We start from the raw sequence: 23,454 nt of genomic DNA on the forward strand, positions 1-23,454 counted from the left end.
TTACCCCGTAGACCCGGGTTCGAGGCCGGGTGGGGTGACTGCTCTCGCCCTTCGCTACAAATGGTGTCAGCGGTGGGATGGCTTGCCGCGACGCCATTGGAGGCGTGGCCAGTGTGTGAGCCGTATGAGGGATCCCCAGGTTAGGTTGACCCCAGTGTGAGGGACCCCAGACATGGGTGAAGCACCAGTGAGTGGGGCACCCTGGGACGGGGGGATGCGCGAGGGATGCCTTGGTGCGTGAAGCGCATGGGCACGCTTCCCAAAAGGGAGGGCAGTGTGATGGAGTGGTGTCGCGGTCAAAGTTGCATGGTTGGTACCCTGTAGACCCAGGTTCGAGGCTGGGTGGGGGTGACTACTCTGACCCTTCGCTACAGTAATATTTATGTGCCTTTTACAACTGTCAATTTATAAGAATGTAAAAGTTCTACTTTCGTGGACACCATATTCCTTTTTCAGAAAGCTTTAATACAATGAAAATGAAATGACTTAGATCAAAGGGGTGATAGTTTACCATATATGCTTTATTTTTATAACTTTCAAGCATTAACGTTGCAAGTGCAAATGCCACAGATTGGCCAAATTTACATAAATACGACTTATGAAAAAAAGACAGCTTATTACAGTGGTGTAGCAAACAACTAGTCAATGTTTTTATTATTCTCATTACTCCCTTTTAATTTACACTCTGTGGCACATTTATTGTAGCAAGTACAAACTAAACATTTAAATTCAGGGACGGTTTCCAGTAACTGAGTGACTGAGGTTCTTGGAAAGTATAACTTATCACAACATGCCACAGAGGGGGTAAACCTTTCTTTACATAACATTGATCCCTGTATATAAATATTGGACCATGCAGTGGCTCCACCCACTAATCCACTTCCTCAATGGTTGGTCCAGAGGACCCGCCTCCTCCAGGCGCAGACCCCGCCCCCGGGAAGCCGCCAGGCATGCCGTCTGGCATTCCCCCTGGCATCCCACCGGCGCTCTGGTACAGCTTGGTGATGATGGGGTTGCACACCTTCTCCAGCTCCTTCTGCTGGTGCTCAAACTCGTCCTTCTCGGCGGTCTGCAGAAGGCAAGACAATTTGTCAAACCAAGAATTCACACTTGCGATGCATTTACCAGACAGATGATCCTTCAAAAAGCCACAAAACCTGAGGAAAAGAAACAAAGTGGCAAAGCCGATATCCTTACCTGGTTCTTGTCCAGCCAGCTGATGACCTCGTTGCATTTGTCCAGGATCTTCTGCTTGTCCTCATCGCTGATCTTCCCCTGCAGCTTCTCATCCTCCACAGTGGATTTCATGTTGAAGGCGTACGACTCCAGGCTGTTCTTAGAGGAGACCTTGTCACGCTGCTGATCGTCTTCTGCCTTGTATTTCTCTGCCTCCTGCACCATGCGCTCAATATCCTCCTTGCTGAGACGACCTGAGTCATGGTCAGAAACAAGTCAGAAATTCACACATGCTCAGACACTGCCTGATAACAGCTTCCACCCCCATCTCCACATGCTGGTTCTAAACTGTACCTTTGTCATTTGTGATGGTGATCTTGTTCTCTTTGCCGGTGCTCTTGTCAACAGCTGAGACGTTCATAATGCCATTGGCATCAATGTCAAAGGTGACTTCGATCTGGGGAACGCCACGAGGAGCAGGGGGGATGCCAGTCAGCTCAAACTTGCCCAGCAAGTTGTTGTCCTTGGTCATTGCTCTCTCACCCTCATAAACCTGCAGTAAGCATTATGAGTTAGAGCAATTCAGAAAAAATACAAAGCCTGAATTTAAACCATCAAAATATATAAGTAGTCTACTGTAAGCCTTTAAAACTGGAATTCAGTGCTGCATTTTAAAAACAAATTAATTTAGACTAAAGAGTCATCAGAACTACCAAAAATCTAATTCTAACTCAGACATTCAAGGAAGGTATTTTGGCCCTCTTTTTTATCCTCACCTGGATGAGCACCCCAGGCTGGTTGTCGGAGTAGGTGGTGAAGGTCTGCGTCTGTTTGGTTGGAATGGTTGTGTTGCGTTTGATTAGGACGGTCATGACCCCACCAGCTGTCTCAATGCCCAGTGACAGAGGAGTAACGTCCAGCAGCAGCAGGTCCTGTACGTTCTCGGACTTGTCTCCAGACAGGATGGCGGCCTGAACAGCTGCAAAGAGAAACATAAGTTACACATCTTGAACATTTACACTACCTTGAACTCGCTCTGATATCCAAGGAAGACACCTGGACCCTCAATGATCCCTCAACCTCTAAATGAAATAGCACATGACTGTACAATAACCTTCAAGAATTACTTAAGTTTGCACTACAAGCAGATGTTAGTATGACCATTACCTGCTCCATAGGCCACAGCCTCATCAGGGTTGATGCTTTTGTTGAGCTCCTTTCCATTGAAGAAGTCCTGCAGCAGCTTCTGGATCTTGGGGATACGGGTGGAGCCGCCCACCAGGACGATGTCGTGGATCTGGGCCTTGTCCAGCTTGGCGTCGCGGAGAGACTTCTCCACTGGGTCCAGGGTGCCGCGGAACAGATCGGCGTTCAGCTCCTCGAAACGAGCCCTGGTGATGGAGGTGTAGAAATCGATGCCCTCGTACAGGGAGTCGATTTCAATACTGGCCTGGGTGCTGGAAGACAGGGTGCGCTTGGCCCGTTCACAGGCAGTGCGGAGACGGCGAACAGCTCTCTTGTTGTCACTGATGTCCTTCTTGTACTTGCGCTTGAATTCACCGATGAAGTGGTTGACCATGCGGTTGTCGAAGTCTTCGCCACCGAGATGGGTGTCACCAGCAGTGGACTTCACCTCAAAGATTCCATCCTCAATGGTCAGGATGGAGACATCGAAAGTGCCACCACCAAGATCGAAGATGAGGACGTTTCTTTCTGAGCCAACCTGGAAAATGACATGTGTCAACGTTATTTTCCAGCTGGAATGAATATAATACAAACACACACTACATTCTGATAAACATCTCATCTCCAAGCTACTTCAGCCTTTTTTCTTGATCCTTTAATCTCTGGGTGAACCTGCCAGGCTATTTAAGAATCATCTTCTGCACTGCAAACATACACTTCACTATTTTCCTTAACAAATGAAGGATTTTCTAAAACCTCCATGCACATTTATGTCACTCTATTTAACCATATTTTGGCAACAAGAAAGCTAAAATGTGCATTTAAGGCAAGGGATTACCCATTATATTAAAATAAAATGTGTCAACTTGTGTGCTGGAAGTCAAATGTCATGTATAGCTGAGGCATTACCTTCTTGTCCAAGCCATAAGCAATAGCAGCAGCTGTGGGCTCATTGATGATACGCAGAACATTAAGTCCAGAGATGGTCCCAGCATCCTTTGTGGCCTGGCGCTGAGAGTCGTTGAAGTAGGCAGGAACCGTAATTACAGCGTTCGTAACAGTCTGCAATAGAAAAACCTCAATTAATCACTTGTCCGATTAAGGCACTTTAACCATTTTGCCATGTCACAGTAAATGAGCAACTGAGCATAAAAGTTTCAAGCTCAGCAAAGTGTACCAGACTTTCAAATCCAGTGTAAAAACAAAATTACACATTATAAAATAACAAATGCATTCAGGGTTTTTGTTTAATAACATTTACATTTTAGGCACGTTTACAATTGATATTTTATATTTTGCATGACAAACGCACAATTTTTTTTTCCAGCCTAAGGTTTAACTTATGATGATGCTCACCTTTCCAAGGTAGGCCTCAGCAATTTCCTTCATTTTCACCAGGACCATTGAGGAAATTTCTTCTGGGTAGAAGGTCTTTGTCTCGCCTTTGTACTCCACCTGGACTTTTGGACGGCTGGAATCATTGATGACTGTGAACGGCCAGTGCTTCATGTCGGACTGAACGACTCCATCATCAAACCTGCGACCAATCAGCCTCTTGGCATCTGCGAGGGGTGACAGCGGCAATGCGCTTATTTATCAACAGCAAGGCCAAGCAACATGAGACAATTTCATAAACACTGGGTGGGACTGGAATACTGCTTGTGAAGCGTGACTGAGCACCGACAATATTCTCATCACATATTGCGAAATCAAGCGCTCAGTCACGCTTAACAAGCAGACTGAGCACCGACAACATTCTCATCAGATATTGCAAAATCAAGTGCTCAGTCACGCTTAACAAGCAGACTGAGCACCGACAACATTCTCATCAGATATTGCGAAATCAAGTGCTCAGTCACGCTTAACAAGCAGACTGAGCACCGACAATATTCTCATCAGATATTGCGAAATCAAGTGTCACCAAGACTTGACTGGGGACTATTACACATTTGACTGAGTTGAAACTAGCACACGCACACACACAAACTTTAGATGAGAACCTGTGTAACTCCGCTGAATCAGATCAGTAACGATGCACGATACAGTAACATGCTGCCAAATACCTCATTTACATTCCTGAAAGTGATCGTGAAATCAGATCGCCCGTCAGCAAGTCATTATTTATACAAAAGGCACCCAGCTCTAATGCAGTACTGAAGGTTATTTGACTGCTCGAACGTTACAGGCACAAACTTAATCAAATATCAGATACATCAGCAGGGATGTCCCTAGGGCCACAGAATGAGGTCTTCCATGACCGCTATCCAACTACTTACCGAACACTGTGTTAGTGGGGTTCATGGCCACCTGATTCTTCGCCGCATCCCCGATCAACCTCTCGGTATCGGTGAACGCAACGTAACTGGGTGTAGTCCGGTTGCCTTGGTCGTTGGCAATGATCTCGACTTTGCCATGCTGGAACACTCCAACGCAGGAGTAGGTGGTCCCGAGATCGATGCCGACAGCTGGTCCCTTTGACATGTTTTCTGAAATATTCATTAAAAAAATGAATAAATAAAATCAAAAAACCTCGCGACAATGAGTGGACAGAGAGTCAATTCAAAAATCTATACTTCGATGACTGGCTGGTGACCAAAAAACACCCAGGCAGCACACCAAAAGAACAGTCTGTTCTGCATTCATGAGATAGCTAGGGTGGGCGAGATGGGGAATGACAGTAGTCCCCACTGACGTTAGCTCGCTAGCCTATTGGTAGCAAATGGTAAAAAAACCATCGAATGTTCTCAGACATATGTTGGGGGGTTTTCAGCTATTTGACCGGCGAGATAATTTCACGTTTTTATGTCAGCATGTGAAAATTCAACCTGTTTACAAACTTGCTATTCGGAGTGTGGGCTAACGCAGAACGACCTGTCACATTAAGATCAAAACTACCGGGCTTGTAACCTTGTACAGGGTAATTACCCCATAATTACCTCACTTAATACCCAGCTATTAATGGATAAAATTGTCACCCACTGTATCCACGTCGCTCTGGATAAGATGATGATAATGTAATGTTATGTAATATGATGTAATGGATTGCTGCAGCTGGCTGACAAACGGCTATTCCGACAGCTGAATGGTAGCGATCAGTGTTAGCGACCCAGTTAGCTGGCTAACCCGGCTAGCAAACGTTAGCCACCCGTTACCGGATTGGATGGATGGCTAACATAGCTTAGCTTAGCTACCGCAGGGTGGAGGGTGGAGCGTTTCTGCGCTGGTGTCTCCCGGTTCAGCGGCTGAGAATTTGCTAGAACACGCACTGATTTAATGTTAAATAACGCAGCAATAGCAAACCAGGTTATTTCCAACGTGAAACAGTCTGGCTGAAGTCAGCTGGCCAACACTATTAGCAGTAATGCTGATATCTACCGATGGAAATGATATTCACGACAGTTCTCAGTCTGACCGGTTACAAGATTTAGCTGTACATTTCTTTGTATAATGATGCGCTCATTACGAGGTTACCGTGGTATAATCCGTTCATCTCAGCTGTCTCAGCTAATTACCATGACAAGGGTAGCTACCTACACCATTTCGATACATGCACGTTACTGAAATAACAAACACACATTACAATCAACATTACAATAACCATTGATATCTACAAATGCATTTATTTTGTTGGATTTATAAATGCACGTACTTTGTCTGTGCACCACTACACGGATGGAGGCTAGCGAGAATCAATGCAGAATGCAGCTAATGAAATAACGTGTTACTTCATATACTTAGCTAGCTAGCAACCGAGAGGTATCACTTACACTAATTACCTGGACTGCCATTCTGAGAAACCCAACTGACCAAGTGAAAAATGTCACAACCCAGGAGTTGACAAATTTGCAGGGCAAAAAAGACTTGCAAAATAAAACGCTTATCTATAACCACAGAATATGAACAAACGCAAGCCAAGTGACAGCAGTTGTTGAGTTTATCTTTGCTGAATAGTTTACCTGCAAGCTATCTATGCGGCAAAAAAACCTTGGGCATTACTGAACACTCTTCAGAATGCAATAGTATCCTTCTCTGGCCACTAAGGTAAGCCAACTAACGTAGGCTAGCGAGCTAAAGTCTCTCTCTCCATATTGGGCGGGATAGCCACTTTTAGATACTGACCTGCGTTGGATGAGGTGAAGCTTCACGACAGGTGTGAATTCACTTCACGTTGTCCTCCTTTACTGTCTCCTGGACGAGCACCCTGCAATTAATAAACGACCCGGCTAGCCTGGAACACTCTGGAACACACCGCCAGCCGCCCAATCACACGCTACGGAACTGTTTCGACGAGAACCAATAGAAACCCTTGGAGAACCACGAGAAACCAATAGAAACTCAGCTCTGTGCCACTAAATTATTAAATGGACCTTTAATGTAGAACTTTCCATCGAGTAAGGGCGTGCGGTCCTGAAGGAAATACGGTGCGTTCAAGTGTTGACATGTATTGTGAAAAATGCCCATTGCAACACACAATAGTTTAGCTAACTCACTTTAACACGCAGTTCAGCGGTGTTAATCCTACCCTTTGTTGTTGCTCCAGAGCTAAACCGCTTTCGAGCAGGCATTTGCGTATCTGAGATAAGGTCTGGCACGTGCTGTCAGATAAATGACAGATTATCATCGCTGGTTAGTACCTGTTCGCGTCGGACATTACAGAGCTTCAACGCACTTTAATTTGAGAGAATGCTTAATTGTGTAAAATGTCCGGAATACAGTTGTGACAACATGTTACTACAAGAGTCTAATGTGATCCGCAAGAGCAATGCACCCACGACATACAGGCGTAGATCTTAAAAACTATCAGAGCCAGGATTATAGGCGGAGCAACAAACTGTTCACAACATCATACACAACGTTGCCTTGCGTCATACTGCAGTGATATATAGGGCCTAACAAAAGCCAGTCTATACAACGCCAAGTTTTTTTTTTTATTTGATTGATCTGATAAATGGGTGCTAGACATAAGACGTCCCCAAGTTTTGGTCACACTGGATACGTTCAGAAAATGCGTGCAGAAAATGGTGTGGAATTCTGCAGTTGAGAGAGCTGCGGCTTGTGCTCGGGTAGGCTGTCACAAGGGATTTGATGGGAAAATCAATCGGAAGCAAGTGAAGTGGAACGATGACAAGCGACACATTTCCATGTTCTGAAAGATGGAGGGCCAACTGCAGTGGTTGGTGGCACAGGGAAGCCAGCCAACAAAGAGGTACAGGAATGAAAGCGTCGCCCTACAAGCCTACACCGGCATGCTTCTAGTTGCTAAGCATTCCCAATAAGCTTATACATTTCATTGTCATCTGGTCCACATTGCGTAACGGAACAATTTAAGGTGACGTATCAAGACCTTCCGGTTTCGCAGGCTCCTGTGATTGGTGGGTTCGCGAAAAGACGTTGGCTACTTAAGAACACTTCCGACTTCCTTTCTTTCTCAGTGCGCGGACCGGCGACAGCGAGCAGCTTTCTGAGAACAGCACTCCACATCAAATAAGTAAGTTCAAAAGTTAGTATCAGCGTTATCTGGCGTAATTCAATGTGGAGCACGATATATCCATTCTAGGAAGAACGCCAGGTTATTGAACCCATTTATGCTCTCATTGCGAGGTTTTTTTTTTTTTAGACTTCACCTAACATGTGGCTAACACAAGTTAACATAAGATCGCTAACGTTGGAGTCTAGCCAACTAGCTCCACCCGTTATGGCTGAATTATCTGGAACTTTCCATGTAAACTAAGTTGCCTGTTGTTAGCCAGTTAGGTGGGATTTGTGAGCTACCTTTTCAATGGCTTAAGTTTGAATTATGTTCGAGCGAGAAGTTAAAGCGATCGGTGTATTAAACGCATATCAGTGCTTTATTTTGAGAATAGGTTTTCTTAACTGGCTAAGATTGTCTACTTAAAGAAATGGTTGCGCTTTGAGCTAGCCCATTAGCTAGCCACCAAACTAACTTAGCCGTTAGCAGAAGGCTATAGCACGTGCTCGGTCGCTCGTGGTATGTTCTAGAAGCTTTTGCCAGCCTGCTTCGCCATGAAGACTTGGAGCGCTTAGCTACCTAACTTTACAGATTTTCGTCACGCATAAAGTAACCCATTTATTCATCTGTAGTTGCAAAGGGGGCGAATAATTGCGTTGTAACTGAACAATTAAAAGTGAAACGACTTGCTTTAACGTATAACCTTAGGGGCCTGTTGGATTACGGCCGGCCGCCTTCGGGTAAATGACTTCGATTGTTTTGCGTTTAGTTTTGACCATTAAGTCTTAACACCAATTTGCATGCGCATGTGAACAGATTGAGCTTGAGACTTTTTGAGAGCTCATTTTTTTTTCCACTTAATGTTTCAACATACAAATAACATTTTGTAACAAGTTAATGTAGATTTATTGTACGTTAGTTTGAGGGTTTATTTTCGATTTCTTTTAAATATTAGTAGCGTATTAGTCAGCACGTGGTGCAAGTGTAGGCACATGTGGAGATGAGTAATTGGCGTGCCTGTAAGTGAGCTTGCGTAAAGCTTGGTTTTTTGACCTTGGAGGCCATGCAAGTTACACATTAATTGGCTCATCATTTAGAATGCTTTTCTCTTGATTTTGACTTTTTGGCATGTTTGAGCGTTTCTGTATCCAGGGTCAAAATGTTCATGTCAAAAGGCATTCTTTATCACGGTTGACTACCGCACTAGGAACAGGAGCCTCAATGCTGAATAGTGAAATTTGTTATGCTTGGTCATTTCTCTCCTCTGAATGCAATCTTTATTGTAAGATTGAATAGTTTACTGTAATGGTGCAGATATTTTTGTGACATTTTGAATTGTACATTTCTGTTGTGTCTTAGTCATTGCTGTTGTGGTTAATGAAATGTGTTCTTGCCCTGATGCAGAAACCATGTCTAAGGGCACCGCAGTCGGCATCGATCTCGGGACCACCTACTCCTGCGTTGGAGTGTTCCAGCATGGCAAAGTTGAGATCATTGCCAACGACCAAGGCAACAGGACCACTCCAAGTTATGTTGCGTTCACCGATACCGAGAGGTTGATCGGGGATGCAGCGAAGAATCAAGTGGCCATGAACCCCACTAACACAGTGTTCGGTAAGTAGTTGGATAGCAGTTAGAAAATGGGCAGTTGGGGGCTGTTAAACAGTAATTGTACATTAAACTAGAGCGTATTGGTTTGGTTTGCATTACAAAGTAATCGCCAGAAAATGTAATTTCCAACTGCAATCGTTTTGCATTATAAATGTTAGATGTTACCGTTGCTCACTGTGATGAAGTTGATTCCTTGCCATTCGTAGTTTCCACCAGAGGTTGAAAGACCAAAGATGGCCCAAGTACCTTCCTTGGATGTCTGAGTGAGCGTGTTAGTTTGTGGGGCCAGATGGACTAAGTTTCAGAACACACTTCATGTAAAATTCATTGGATGTTTTGACAGATGCCAAGCGATTGATTGGCAGAAGATTTGATGACCCTGTGGTTCACTCTGACATGAAGCATTGGCCATTCAACGTGATCAATGATGGTGGACGCCCCAAAGTGGAAGTTGAATACAAGGGCGAGACCAAGTCCTTCTACCCTGAGGAGGTCTCATCTATGGTTTTGGTTAAGATGAAGGAAATCGCTGAAGCCTACCTTGGAAAAGTAAGTGGGAATAAGCACTGAGATTCAGATCAATGTTCATTTCTACATTTTTGTTTACACATTTCTTCTCCTTTCAGACTGTATCCAATGCTGTTGTCACTGTGCCAGCTTACTTCAATGACTCCCAGAGGCAAGCCACAAAAGATGCCGGAACCATCTCTGGACTCAATGTTCTGCGTATCATCAATGAGCCAACAGCTGCTGCTATTGCTTATGGCTTGGACAAGAAGGTAATGCCTCGACTGTGCATGGCGTTTGACTGTCGCTCAGCTTTGCATATCTAACCAACAAAACGCATTGGTTTCATTAAATTGTATTCTCTGTATGGAATTGCACGTGATCTCTTAATATCTGGCTAAATGGATTTATAAAATGTGAAGGCTATGTCTGTAGTGCTTTGTTAGACTAGTACGTTTTTGCAGTGTAGTTTGTTCCCCCCTCCCAGTCGTCTGTTAACACGCAGATCAAAGGAGGCTGAAGTAGCTTGGATGTCGTACAAGTTCCTCTGAATATTCTGTGCATGTAAATTCCATTCTGTTTCTCCAGGTTGGCGCAGAAAGAAATGTCCTCATCTTCGATCTTGGTGGTGGCACTTTCGATGTCTCCATCCTGACCATTGAGGATGGAATCTTTGAGGTGAAGTCCACTGCTGGTGACACCCATCTTGGTGGCGAAGACTTCGACAACCGCATGGTCAACCACTTCATCACCGAATTCAAACGCAAGCACAAGAAGGACATCAGTGACAACAAGAGAGCTGTTCGCCGTCTCCGCACTGCCTGTGAACGGGCCAAGCGCACCCTGTCTTCCAGCACCCAGGCCAGTATTGAAATCGACTCCCTGTACGAGGGCATCGATTTCTACACCTCCATCACCAGGGCTCGTTTCGAGGAGCTGAACGCCGATCTGTTCCGCGGCACCCTGGACCCAGTGGAGAAGTCTCTCCGCGACGCCAAGCTGGACAAGGCCCAGATCCACGACATCGTCCTGGTGGGTGGCTCCACCCGTATCCCCAAGATCCAGAAGCTGCTGCAGGACTTCTTCAATGGAAAGGAGCTCAACAAGAGCATCAACCCTGATGAGGCTGTGGCCTATGGAGCAGGTAATGGTCATATCAGACATCTGCTGCTTGAATAAACCTTAATTACCTAATCTAGCTATTTGTTTCAGTTAGAGGGTGAAGGATCATTGAGGGTCCAAGTGTCTTGCTTGGATATCAGAGCGAGGTAAAGGTAGTGTAAATGTTCAAGATGTGTAACTTATGTTTCTCTTTGCAGCTGTTCAGGCCGCCATCCTGTCTGGAGACAAGTCCGAGAACGTTCAGGACCTGCTGCTGCTGGACGTTACTCCTCTGTCACTGGGCATTGAGACAGCTGGTGGGGTCATGACCGCCCTGATCAAACGCAACACAACCATTCCAACCAAACAGACGCAGACCTTCACCACCTACTCCGACAACCAGCCTGGTGTGCTCATCCAGGTGAGGACAAATGGAAGACTGGCACTTGGGCTCCTAAATGCTCGCTGTGATGAAGTTGATTCCTTGCCATTCGTAGTTTCCACCAGAGGTTGAAAGACCAGAGATGGCCCAAGTACCTTCCTTGGATGTCTGAGCGAGAATTTGATCATTGAATTTAAAATTTGTGTGCCGGGTTTTTTTTTTTTTTTAATCAGCTGTTCTAACAGATAATTCTTATGACAGGTTTATGAAGGCGAGAGAGCAATGACCAAGGACAACAACTTGCTGGGCAAGTTTGAGCTGACTGGCATCCCCCCTGCTCCTCGCGGCGTTCCCCAGATCGAAGTCACCTTTGACATTGATGCCAACGGCATCCTTAATGTCTCAGCTGTTGACAAGAGCACCGGCAAAGAGAACAAGATCACCATCACAAATGACAAAGGTACAGTTTAGAACCAGCATGTGGAGATGGGGGTGGAAGCTGTTATCAGGCAGTGTCTGAGCATGTGTGAATTTCTGACATGTTTCTGACCATGACTCAGGTCGTCTCAGCAAGGAGGATATTGAGCGCATGGTGCAGGAGGCAGAGAAGTACAAGGCAGAAGACGATCAGCAGCGTGACAAGATCTCCTCTAAGAACAGCCTGGAGTCGTACGCCTTCAACATGAAATCCACTGTGGAGGATGAGAAGCTGCAGGGGAAGATCAGCGATGAGGACAAGCAGAAGATCCTGGACAAATGCAACGAGGTCATCAGCTGGCTGGACAAGAACCAGGTAAGGATATCGGCTTTGCCACTTTGTTTCTTTTCCTCAGGTTTTGTGGCTTTTTGAAGGATCGTCTGTCTGGTAAATGCATCGTAAGTGTGAATTCTTGGTTTGACAAATTGTCTTGCCTTCTGCAGACCGCCGAGAAGGACGAGTTTGAGCACCAGCAGAAGGAGCTGGAGAAGGTGTGCAACCCCATCATCACCAAGCTGTACCAGAGCGCCGGTGGGATGCCAGGGGGAATGCCAGGTGGCATGCCTGGCGGCTTCCCGGGGGCTGGAGGTGCCCCCTCAGGTGGTGCCTCCTCGGGACCAACCATTGAGGAAGTGGATTAAACATGTCACGTGACCTTAAGAAATGGAACCCCAGGGGCTCAAGCTGTTGTGCCAGGGCTGGCTGTTAGATCATTCCTGCACCTGTTTGTTGAATACTTGAATGTGTGTACAACAGTCTGTGGTGTTGCTAGCTAAAGCCAAGTTTTGAGCCTCCTTGAATAAAAAAAATATGCTGTCTGCTGTGCTTCATGTTTCCTTTTCTTGGTGAATTTGCAATGACTCTTCAATATGACGCAAATGAGAAATTAAACTTCAGGTATTGCACTGCAAATGGATGACAGTAATGAGTTCTGTAAGAGAAAGTAAAACAAGACATTTTGTGTATGTGTTTGCTACTGTAGATTCCTAGACCACATTACACAAAAAGGACTAGAAGTGAGAGGTTTATCGTTCACCAACAACCAGCACAGTAACTGACCAGTGCTACATTCTGGGGAGAAATAAACCGTTGACTGAAGCATTACACTTTTGTTGGTAGTAATGCAGACTGCTTGTGTAAGCTCCCCAGGTGAGGAGAGCATTACTTCTCTCATGACTGATTTGATAAAACCAATTGCATCCCTTTTAAAATCTACTTTTGCAGGTATATTGGTGCACTTCAGCAAATATCCTGTATCAAGTGGTTCTGTTCACTTCCTTGAGTGAGTGGTCCTTGCTCTGCTGCAGGTTTGCAGAAAAGGATTGTCAAAATGGGCATTTAAATAATGAAAAGGGGTCACCTTTTAAGTTTAAGACCACATGGCTGAAGTGTTTAAAAGGGTTTCCCAATAAAAGGGTGTAAATTTCTACATCAGTGACTGACTATATAAATGCAACGCCATCATTTAGTCCCATGTACTCTAACTGGTTTGGCAGATGCTGTAAACAATGTAAGATATAGTGCATACAACAAAGGTATATGACCCATAATACAGAAGGAGGGGGTGTTGGTAACCGAATAGCAGAAGTCATGAAAAATGGTGCTGCACTAACCAATACAAATGGCATGCAAAAACCTAAAGATGCAAACAGACGCTACAATATTTGTTGTGGCTAGGAAAGGACTTTTTCCCATTTTGGCAGTAGTTGTGTGTCTTGTCTAGCCCCACCCTTTCTCAGCTATAATTCCAAATAATCAATTTCACCAGGAAACTTCTTCTGCCTTGATCAATACTATGTTTGTGTCAGGCTGTCAACAGCTCAATTCATCACAAAGACGCAAATCCTAATTTGCTTGCTGTGTTAAATCCAGAATGCCAGACTGCCATGAGTTCTGACGTAACGAGACTGAGTTTGCCCTAGGAATGACATTTGAAAATCCATGACAACTTTAACAAATGACGCTCAGAAAGGTTTAATAGTCATTCATCCAAATGATAAAAATAGCCATCCTGCAGTGTGTATTTATCATCACACAGTACCCAATTGGGGGAGCACATTCTGAGCCGCATGGTGACTCTGCGCTTCGGCCAGTTTTAAATTGCACAGAGCTGGACTTACATCAGAGCTACCTATATCGTATTAGTTTCAGGTATAGCAATACTTCTGTTCGATGTTGGTACCCGAGAATTGCTTCATGTCAGGGAGTGGTATCTCGTAAATATGATCGGTTGATCTTATTGGGGGGTTTGTGGGCTCTCTAGAAACCACGTGATACATCTGATCGAATGTAACTGAGTGCGCATACAAAGCAAACCGAATGAGCGCTACGTATAACTAATATTGAGTGCGCGTTCAAAGCGAAGGGAATAGGGGCCCTCTGTATGGGTACAGAGTGGAAACCGATTATATCGTTGATCCGTCCATATAAAATAAATATTAGTGGATCTGCGCAGCGTCTGCTTTTCTTTAAAACGGATGCCCGTGAAGAAACTACTTCACGGATGAGGCGGAGAAAGCTGACGTTTAGTTTCCGGGTGAAAAGAGACAACGTGGAGGAACACGGAACCGTCTAGAAACTAGTGGAAGGAGCGGTGCAGAGTTGGCGTGGCGTTGGGGCAAATATCCTGAATAGGTTACACATAGATTTGCTAACTGTCTGATTTGGTAAATAATGTCGGTGATAGAGCAGGAAGATGTGCGAGGTGGAAAAGCCGTTTTTAAAGAGATAAGCGCGGACGACGATGATGTGCAACCCACTGTTATCGAGAGTTTGTGTATGAACTGCTACGAAAATGTGAGTTGCCTTCACAGTAACTTGCCTGTCAGCTGTGAAGCCAGCGTTGGTTCATATTTGCATTTAGTTAGTTTGTACGCATCTGATTAGCTTGCTGGGTAGGTAGATTGATGTGCTGTGAGTGAATACTTTAATTTGTGTTTGACAAACAAGCTAGCTAGCTAGCTAGCTAGCTAATCAACTACCAGTTAGTAACGTTGGCAGCATGTATGGTGGAGCTAGCCATTTAGCTAGAAAGCTAGTTGCGCTGGCTATCGTATTCCATGTGTAGTTCTTGTATTGATTACTTGCCTTAGTTAACTAGCGAGTCAGTGTGAGTTGTCGTCCAAAAAGGCTTCGATTTAATCTCGAAACATGGAACTGAATAGTGATGTAGCTATTCTGTTTGCCTGCTAGCCATACGCAATGTATGCAATGTTAACTCGCTTGCTCTTTTGCAAAGAGTAAATATGGTCAACATTAAACATAGAGAAATAATGAATGAACGGCAGGTAACGACTGTAACTGAGGTATGACAGACAGGACAGTTATTGTGGAGTCTGTTTTTGCTTCGCAGGGAAGCACTCGTCTGTTGCTGACGAAAATTCCCTTCTTCAAAGAGATAATCATCAGTTCGTTCACATGTGCCCATTGCAACTGGTCCAACACCGAAATTCAATCAGCTGGCCGCATCCAGGACCAGGGAGTGACGTACACGCTCCGCGTCCGATCAAAGGAGGTAAGGTTTTTTTTAAGGGGGGCGTGTGAGGACGCGCAGTTTCTGGAAACATTCAAGTCAAGCCTGCACAAATACTGCAGTTACTGTACAGATACTGTAGTGACCGTGGGGCAGGGCTCGATTCCTTTGCATGGAAAATGGCATCTTTGTTGATGTTGCGATTGGGCGAAGACTGGTAACCTGATTTAGGAACAGAACCTAAAGCATCTTATTTAGTGTTCAGGATTTTTGACGAGCAGAGTCTCGTGTCTTGGTGTCACCAGTGCGCCGTACCAGCGCTGCCGGGTATCATCTTTGCTGCGTGCCGGTGACAGTGCCTGTATCATGACGTGTCTTGTGAGACATGCAGAACCAGACTATGAAATTGGGCTGCGATCCTTGTAATTTGGTGAACGTTTGCCTGGTCGCTTGCTTCGATAACTTTCTCCAGAGTCCAAAGGCAGTTTTCAGTAGATTGCCTAAAGAAGGAATGCTGGTCAAAGCCTACAGGACCAGTTTCTCAACGTAGTACCACAGCTGTATACAAACTAACAACATTCTGGGCCTCTGCTCCGGGAGAACCGTAAACCTTGCCTGGGCATAGTAAAATTAGGGGCAACGTGTAAATGTCTTGCAGGAACTGCTTGTAGGAAAAGAGTTCCAGTCTACCAGCAAGACAATATTTAAATCTCAATTTAACAATTTCAGAACTGAAATGGAGGAAGGATGCATCGCTTTTTATGGTATACCTTTGGATGCTTTCTGCCGTCAGAGTGCAGGCAGTGCCTTCCCTGACCTCTACTGGTTAATTTTAGGCACTACACCCCTTTGGTGCAGACATACAAAAGGAGCCAAACTGAAACCTCTGGGTCAGGGGCGTAGTTTTTATTTTTTATTTATTTTTATTTATTTTTTTAACAACTCTACATTCAGATTTTAAGTAACAAAAAAGACTGTTTGCCATCCCAAGTACAATATCCTGGAGAAGTGACTGAACAAAATCGTGGGGAAGGTGTGGGTGTTCAGATTTCTTCAAATGTAATGATGTTTACGCAGTCTCAAGCAAGATCAGAAAATGCAGAAGAGGTTTGGTATATTAACGATGCAGCTTATTTTGAGGATGGAAGGGTCTTTAATGTTTGAATAATGTGAGAGTGGGGGAGGCTTGAACTATCTGTTTAAAGAAGGCAAAAGCATGATTTTCAACAACCTGAAAAGCTAAGCCAACTGTGAATATAATCACTGACGGGGAAAAGAAGCATAAAGTGCATCTCCTCTCGCTGTCCAGGACCTGAACCGAGAGGTGGTGAAGGCAGACAGTGCGACCACCAGAATCCCGGAGCTGGACTTTGAAATTCCCGCCTACACACAGAAAGGGTGTAAGTAGCCCGGGGCATTTCGTCCTGCTGTTGCTGCTGTGCAGTTTGAAGGTTCTGCAGGGTGCATGAGCCAGTCAGTCTGACTGCTGTTTCTCCCCGGGCAGCTCTCTCCACTATTGAGGGCCTGTTAGACCGGGCTGCAGCTGGACTCGAGCAGGACCAGCCCCTGCGGAAGGTACTGAGCCTCGCAACAAACTAGTCAGTTATCATTGATAATGATCAGTAAACTGGTCAATTAAGCATGTATGTTTTTATGTCTCCACACAGGCAACTGCCCCTGAGGTCGCTGAAAAAATTGAGGAATTCATTGAGAAGTTGAAGAAGCTGAAGGACGTGGAGAGTGAATTTACCTTGGTTAGTGTGCCAGAGGAAGCTGGTGGGAGCTCTCAGGAAGTGTTTCCCCAAACACATTCGATTGCAGTGCTGCAGGGCAGTTACAGACGTAAAATGCTTAAATAAAAGCGTAACAGCTTAACTGGGCAGGAGTGAGGTGTTGTGGTAAGAGTCATGGTTCAGAACCCATAAGTTGCTGGTTTGATTGTAAAGGAGGGCATTGCCAGTGTACCCCTGAGCAAAGGACTTCCATATTGCCGTATTGAGCAACCATCTCTGTGAAAGGATAACTGTAAGCAGTGTAAGTTGTCCTGGACAAGAAGGCTTCCAAGCAATGACAATGTAATGTAATAATTTCCACTGCCTTTGGTGTACTGTGTCTTATTTCTTATACTTGAAATCTCACTTTTAACCGGTTCATATTGTTGATTGTGCACTGTTTCCCCCCACCCCCCCGTAGATAATTGACGACCCATCTGGGAACAGTTTTGTGGAGAATCCACACGCCCCGCAGAAAGATGAGGCGCTCATCGTGTCGCACTATAAGAGGACCCCCCAGCAGGATGTCCAGCTGGGGATAAAGGTGAGAGAGCTGGGGCCCCCGGGTGGCAGAACTCCTGAAGCCTTCCTCCCGCGCTGCACACAGGGAACAGTAACAGGGAAGAGATTGGTGCTAATTCACTTTGCATTTCACTGCCACCAGTTTCCAGCTTTGCTGATCAGTAATCTGCAAAGGTCTTTATTTTTAATATTTAATTTGGTGTGGAAAAAATGGCACATTCTTCATTTTAATCATAATTTATACTATAGGAGAGGATACATATTTTATTGGAGAATGCAGGATGGAATGCACTTTAATACAATATGCACACATACACAATCGTTCAGGTGTTTTTTATGCCTCTGCCAATGAGGCAAACGCAATTCCAGGAAATGTACGTCCTTGCGATAAAGACAATAATGGTGTGCTGCTTGTTTTGATGTAACAGTCCTTTCAGACATCACAAGGCATCCATTGAAATATTAAGTGGCCTAATCAAAAGCAATTATTCAGGACCGTCAGAAACACAAAGCGCTGAACAGCCGCGGCGCTGAGATGACTGATGGCTCCCTTCCACACAGCCCTGCTTCAGCACTGCTGCAGCTTGCCTGCAGTCGTTTTAAAACTGTAATCACTCAAGGGGCTCTCCGTACAAAAACCACGCTTCTCATTCCCACGTCCAGCAATCTACAAGATGCAGGCCCCCCTGCTGCTGCTCCTTAGCTGTTCTTTCAGTGTGTTCGGTCTAATTTAAATATTTTACAGTGACTGACAACACGGACGCGACCAGACTACAGTTGTATCTCTGTGCTAAAGCAAAGTCCCCTAAACATGTGAATGTATGACTCTTAATTTTTTTCCAGGCAGAGGAGGACATAGAAGAGGATGAAGGCGGAAAGCCAGGGAATGACATTGACACTTTAAGGAATGAGGTGAGGTTATGAATATGTGCTGCAGTACATCCACAGACTGTGTGGTTTATGTGTGTCTGATTTTGAAAAGGTTTCATCGTGTGTGACTGTGTGTGCCCTTTCTCTGCCTCAGGTCCTGGTGTTTAACACCAACTGCCCAGAATGCAATGCTCCAGCTTCCACAAATATGAAGCTAGTCCGTATCCTTTCAGGGGGAGGATGTTGCATTATATTCACATGAATCAATTTCTTCACCTTCTGTTCAGAGGAATAGTGTATCACCTGAGTAGTATGAGCAGATGCTGTTGAATAAAGCAAAAGCTCATCTATATATAAGAAAGAGCTTCACAGCAACACTGCCCTCTTGTAAAAACAGGTCTTTATTGCTGACTTTTTTTAGGTACCGTTGCTTCATCATTCTCTGTTTAGAATGTGTGTAGATATTTTCTCCTTGACAGTTCCTCAGAAATACCTCACTTTAAAGAAGTAATCATCATGGCAACCAACTGCGACAGCTGTGGACACCGGACTAATGAGGTGACCATCACTGCTTCTTTCTAATGACTTTAATTACTTAAATTACTTTAATTATCACTGTTTTCTGCTTTTTTTTGTTCTGAACATTGGGGATACTGGCCTGGGCTGGGTGATTTAGTTGAGTGCCTGTACACAGTGAAAGAATCTGATATTGTGTTGCAATAAAATTATGTTGATATTTCTTTGTAGGTGAAATCTGGGGGAGCCACTGAAGCATTAGGAACCAAAATAACCCTCCACCTCACAGACCTCTCAGACATGACTCGAGACCTGCTGAAGGTAACCTCTTCTACCACAGTGCCTTTTTTTCCACTGTTCTGTGACATATGAATGTATCCTGCTGACAGATACAGTTCAAAACCCTTCTTTATGCATTAGAAAATGTTAACCAGACACTTGGGATGTTATGTGAAAAAAATTCTTAGTACAATATATTTTAAAAGGTAGAAATTATTCTTAACCTATAATTCATAATATAATTGAATTATACAAATCTCATCTTCAAGAAATAATTTCCAGATAAATTACCTCTGAGAAAAAATGGCTATCAGATGTTTTGCACCCTAGCATGAATATAAACCTGGGGGGGGGGAAGGATGTACAAGATGAAGAGACCAGGAACTTGGCAAATCTTTCACACTATGCATCAGCTACCAGTGGAATGTCAAAGTCATACCAGCTGATGGGTGAAAATTAGCACTGTCCAGTAGGTCTTTCACAGCACATCTGATTGGTGGCTCACTGAGCCGAGGAGGACATGTGGCTGGAGTAGAATGACGTGGATAATGGTGGTGCTCAGGATGAATGATCAGGCTGAGTCTTACTGCATGACGTACTGAACATAAAGAATGTGTTCAGGGTTAATGTTTAGGCTGAGTGTTACTACCTAACGTACATAAATGTGTTGAGGATGAATGTTTAGGTCGGGTCTCACTGCAGTCTCTCTGGTCTCCCTCTGGTGTTCAGTCAGAGACGTGCAGTGTCCTGATACCTGAGCTGGAGTTTGAGCTGGGCATGGCAGCTCTCGGCGGGAAGTTCACCACGCTGGAGGGCCTCCTCAAAGACATCAAAGAGCTGGTGAGGGCCCAAAGACCTTGACCATGTCAGTAACCAGGGTGTGGCAAAGCCAAGTAACTAAAGCTAATCCCCTGAAGGCAATTTCATTATACATATATAGAGTATTCAGTGTGGTTTATATGCTTTGATTGTTCCTTAATGTTGAAGGTATGCATTGAATCTGAAGTGAAATTAGAAGTGCCTTTTTTTTTGCTTGCTTTTGTCAGGTTGTTTCAAAAAACCCCTTCATTTGTGGAGATAGTGGCACATCGGATCGAGCTGAGAAACTAGAGCTCTTTGGCAAGAAGATTGACCAGGTGAGAGGTTTCAAGTAAAATATTGGCCTTTATTTCCAAAAACAGCATTTACTCACAAAATGCAGATTCACTGAATTCAGATGACCACTAAAGTCAGTAATAAGATGCTCCATTCCTGTAATGTTGACTGCAGTGTTGACTGTAACTATAAATATTTCAGATCATTGCTGGGGAAATGGAGGTACACATCATTCTGGATGACCCAGCGGGGAACAGCTATCTACAGGTAAAAGACTACAAGACAAAGCAAGTGTTAAAGTAGCAACCCACCGAAACATGTTTCCTACCTCTAAACTGGTATCAATCCCATTGTCCCAAATATGACTTTATAATGAAACGATATAAATAATTAACACAGATGCAAGGCAGTGACTGCTCCTCAGGCATAAACTAAATCCATCCCAGCCTTTTACTGTAGCACATTTACACAGTACATTGTGTCAATATGTTATGTGTTTTGTATATTTACCTAAGTAACAAAGGTAGGAAAATGCATTTTTACGCAGTTGTCAACTGCATTGTCCTGTGAAACAGATGAATAATGAATAACCTGAATGCTGTTTCATTGCATAGCGCGCATTTGGTTCAATCTGAATTCACTATTAACAATGTTATATCAATACTCCAGGCAAATGCAGAGCGTCACAGCGGTCCCAAATCCATGCAATCATCAGGGGTTGGCTCTATAACATGCGTCTGCTTTCTTCTGAGGCTTTGATGTCTTTCAGAAACTGATACATGAATATTTCAGTGTCGGTCAAACACAGCCAAAGTTTTACCATCAAAGGGAGCAGTTCCGTTGATTTTCTTAGGTATCAGTGCTAATATTTAACCATCTATCCACTTCACTGAACATGTTCACCGTCGCTGGTGGTTGCCAGATTTTACAGCCTCTATCAGATTGCAAGATGACCCGTCGTGCAGGTACACGTATTCTGGGAAGACAGATATTGTTTCAGCAGTTTTCTTTTAACCTTTTGAAGAGATCACCATTGACTTCAGTCCAGCGGGCTGCTCTCCAGCAGTGGGCAGGTCTCTCTTATGTAACTCCTCACCTCGTGTTCATCCACATTCTGCTGGATGATGCGGGGTTTCACCCAGGGCAGCACAGCATATGCAGGTGTCAGCTCAGGGACTAAGAAATACTTTATTAATCCCGAGGGAAATTTGAGTGTCACAACAGCACCGTCCAGCACACATCAAAAACAATAGAATAAAATAGAATAAAATAGAGGCATAAAATACAACAAATAGAAAGGTGCAATTGCATTGTGCAGTAATTATATAACATATAATAAATAGAGAAGTTATTGCCCATTGTGCTATGATTATATACATAGTATATAATGAAATATGCAACAAGAATAAACAAGAGTAAAGTTATTACTGTTTTACAGTGTGAAATGTGCAATAGAAGAACAGTCATTGTTGTACATTGTGCATAACAATGGTAACTGTATAGTGCAATTCTTGACCAGATAGCTAGAAAACAGCCATTGTCCAATGTGCAAAGATTATGTGTGAGTGATTTTGTGTGGCTGCCCTCTCCTCAGCTACTAGTGAATGTTTAATCCCCTCTGCCACTGACAAAGATGCAGGTTTGCACCTTTCATGGCAGTGCAGAGCTTTGGCGAAATGAATGAATTGCTTTATGGCGGAGATCCAGTATGGATTTGTATTTGCAAGGAGATTAAACCAGAGGTGTTAATTAACAAGTTGTTACATTACAGCTTCTGCATGAAATAATAATAATCAGCAAAAATTTTACAGAATTCATTCCAATTATTATAACTTTAAAGGCAACTTTTAAAGATTAATTGGCTAATCACTAAGCCCCTGAAAACCCCTATTTGTAATATTATTGGTGTCCATTTTATTAAGATTTTTTTTGGTGGGAAGTACTCCCTCAAAAATAAGACTTCATGTATCTTTGGCACTCTAAGTAGTGTGCACTAGTGAAATATCATTAGTGAATAGTTGTGCAGTGTTGGAAAGGAGAGGATGCAGAAGAATGTTTGTCTCAAAGAGGCTTCCCTCTCTGCAGAACGTGTATGCCCCAGACCCAGACCCAGAGATGAAGGTGGAGAAGTACGAACGGACGTTCCTGCAGAACGAAGACCTGGGTCTGAATGACATGAAAACGGAGGGGTATCAGGACGAGAGCGTGCGCTCGTAGCCAAAGAACGAAAGATGTGGAAGAGACGGAGGAGAGGAAAGCTAAGACAATGTACACCGCCGAAAAAATAATCAATTTTAAAAGATTGCAGAAACAGGCACAACAACAAATTCGTGTTCCCAACATTCTTCAGAAAAAAGGATAGTGTTCATAACTACAGCTGCAGTTAATAGTGGCTTTGGATGTAAAGAGGTAATGCAGTTGCTGGCAGAGCTATAAGTTTTTATTTTGTATCACACTAATTATTTGCGAATGGAACTTTTTTTTTTGGTTTGCTCTTACAGGGGACATTGATTTCATCAGCCAGACATGAAGCGTTACCAGCTATGGAAAATATGCACAGTACATGTGCTCAGTGTGAATGCTACCCGTTATAAGTTAAGAGTTCAAATAAGTAAGTGAGCTGCTGTGAATAATTTTCTCTATATTTGCATTTGTGCAAAGTAAGTTGTGTCATTCAAGAAGAACGATCATGATTTTCCATTTTTGTTTCAGGTTTGTTTAAAGTAAAAGAAATGTTTAATAAAATTTGTTTTCTGAAAGTTATCTGCAGAAATATTTTTGTGAATGGTGTTTCCAGGTTTGGCTGTCTGTAAACTTATAATGACTCCACTAAGGTGAAATACTTTCTGGCAGTATAATGTGGAATAAATGAATTCTTACATCTTCATTTAAATAATTAAGAATTATTGAACATGTATGGAGAGCTGTTACTGCTAAGAGGGAGGGATGAGATGGTGTGGTACAAGATGCATTTTTCAGGACACTCCAATAGGTGTGTGTACTGGTTTGCACATCCAC

The 23,454-nt window shown here is 43.8% G+C and overlaps 3 protein-coding genes and 2 non-coding genes across 6 annotated transcripts; 4 read left to right on the forward strand and 1 right to left on the reverse strand.

Annotated features, from left to right (window-relative positions):
* Positions 1 to 500: 500 nt before the first annotated feature.
* On the reverse strand, positions 501 to 6,577 carry LOC118782660 (heat shock cognate 71 kDa protein-like). Its single transcript, XM_036536091.1, has 9 exons — positions 6,481 to 6,577; positions 4,638 to 4,847; positions 3,718 to 3,923; positions 3,271 to 3,423; positions 2,344 to 2,899; positions 1,953 to 2,155; positions 1,531 to 1,729; positions 1,198 to 1,430; positions 501 to 1,069 (listed from the first exon to the last, which is right to left on the reverse strand). The coding sequence occupies exons 2-9, from the start codon at positions 4,840 to 4,842 to the stop codon at positions 872 to 874; spliced, it is 1,953 nt and encodes a 650-aa protein (XP_036391984.1). The 5' UTR covers positions 4,843 to 4,847; positions 6,481 to 6,577; the 3' UTR covers positions 501 to 871.
* Positions 6,578 to 7,778: 1,201 nt separating this feature from the next.
* LOC118782657 (heat shock cognate 71 kDa protein) lies at positions 7,779 to 12,735 on the forward strand. 2 transcript variants are annotated; one of them, XM_036536068.1, is made up of 9 exons: positions 7,779 to 7,849; positions 9,236 to 9,445; positions 9,786 to 9,991; positions 10,069 to 10,221; positions 10,538 to 11,093; positions 11,269 to 11,471; positions 11,694 to 11,892; positions 11,993 to 12,225; positions 12,354 to 12,735. In XM_036536068.1, exons 2-9 carry the CDS (start codon positions 9,241 to 9,243, stop codon positions 12,549 to 12,551), a joined length of 1,953 nt encoding a protein of 650 aa, XP_036391961.1. In that variant the 5' UTR covers positions 7,779 to 7,849; positions 9,236 to 9,240; the 3' UTR covers positions 12,552 to 12,735. The 2 variants fall into 2 exon arrangements, with proteins under 2 accessions (XP_036391961.1, XP_036391962.1); XM_036536069.1 differs by having other exon boundaries at positions 7,801 to 7,861.
* On the forward strand, positions 9,614 to 9,709 carry LOC118783883. Its single transcript, XR_005005209.1, has one exon. It is a non-coding gene; the product is annotated as a small nucleolar RNA SNORD14 (small nucleolar RNA).
* On the forward strand, positions 11,513 to 11,608 carry LOC118783882. The gene has a single exon (XR_005005208.1). It is a non-coding gene; the product is annotated as a small nucleolar RNA SNORD14 (small nucleolar RNA).
* A 1,563-nt stretch (positions 12,736 to 14,298) lies between the features above and the next one.
* On the forward strand, positions 14,299 to 23,097 carry zpr1 (ZPR1 zinc finger). Its single transcript, XM_036536962.1, has 14 exons — positions 14,299 to 14,706; positions 15,263 to 15,424; positions 16,692 to 16,782; positions 16,887 to 16,957; positions 17,050 to 17,136; positions 17,576 to 17,698; positions 18,520 to 18,588; positions 18,701 to 18,767; positions 19,034 to 19,104; positions 19,294 to 19,383; positions 20,071 to 20,181; positions 20,388 to 20,477; positions 20,638 to 20,703; positions 22,522 to 23,097. Exons 1-14 carry the CDS (start codon positions 14,584 to 14,586, stop codon positions 22,651 to 22,653), a joined length of 1,353 nt encoding a protein of 450 aa, XP_036392855.1. The 5' UTR covers positions 14,299 to 14,583; the 3' UTR covers positions 22,654 to 23,097.
* The last annotated feature ends 357 nt before the right edge of the window (positions 23,098 to 23,454 follow it).

Source organism: Megalops cyprinoides, chromosome 9 (assembly GCF_013368585.1).
Source record: "Megalops cyprinoides isolate fMegCyp1 chromosome 9, fMegCyp1.pri, whole genome shotgun sequence".
NCBI lineage: Eukaryota > Metazoa > Chordata > Actinopteri > Elopiformes > Megalopidae > Megalops > Megalops cyprinoides.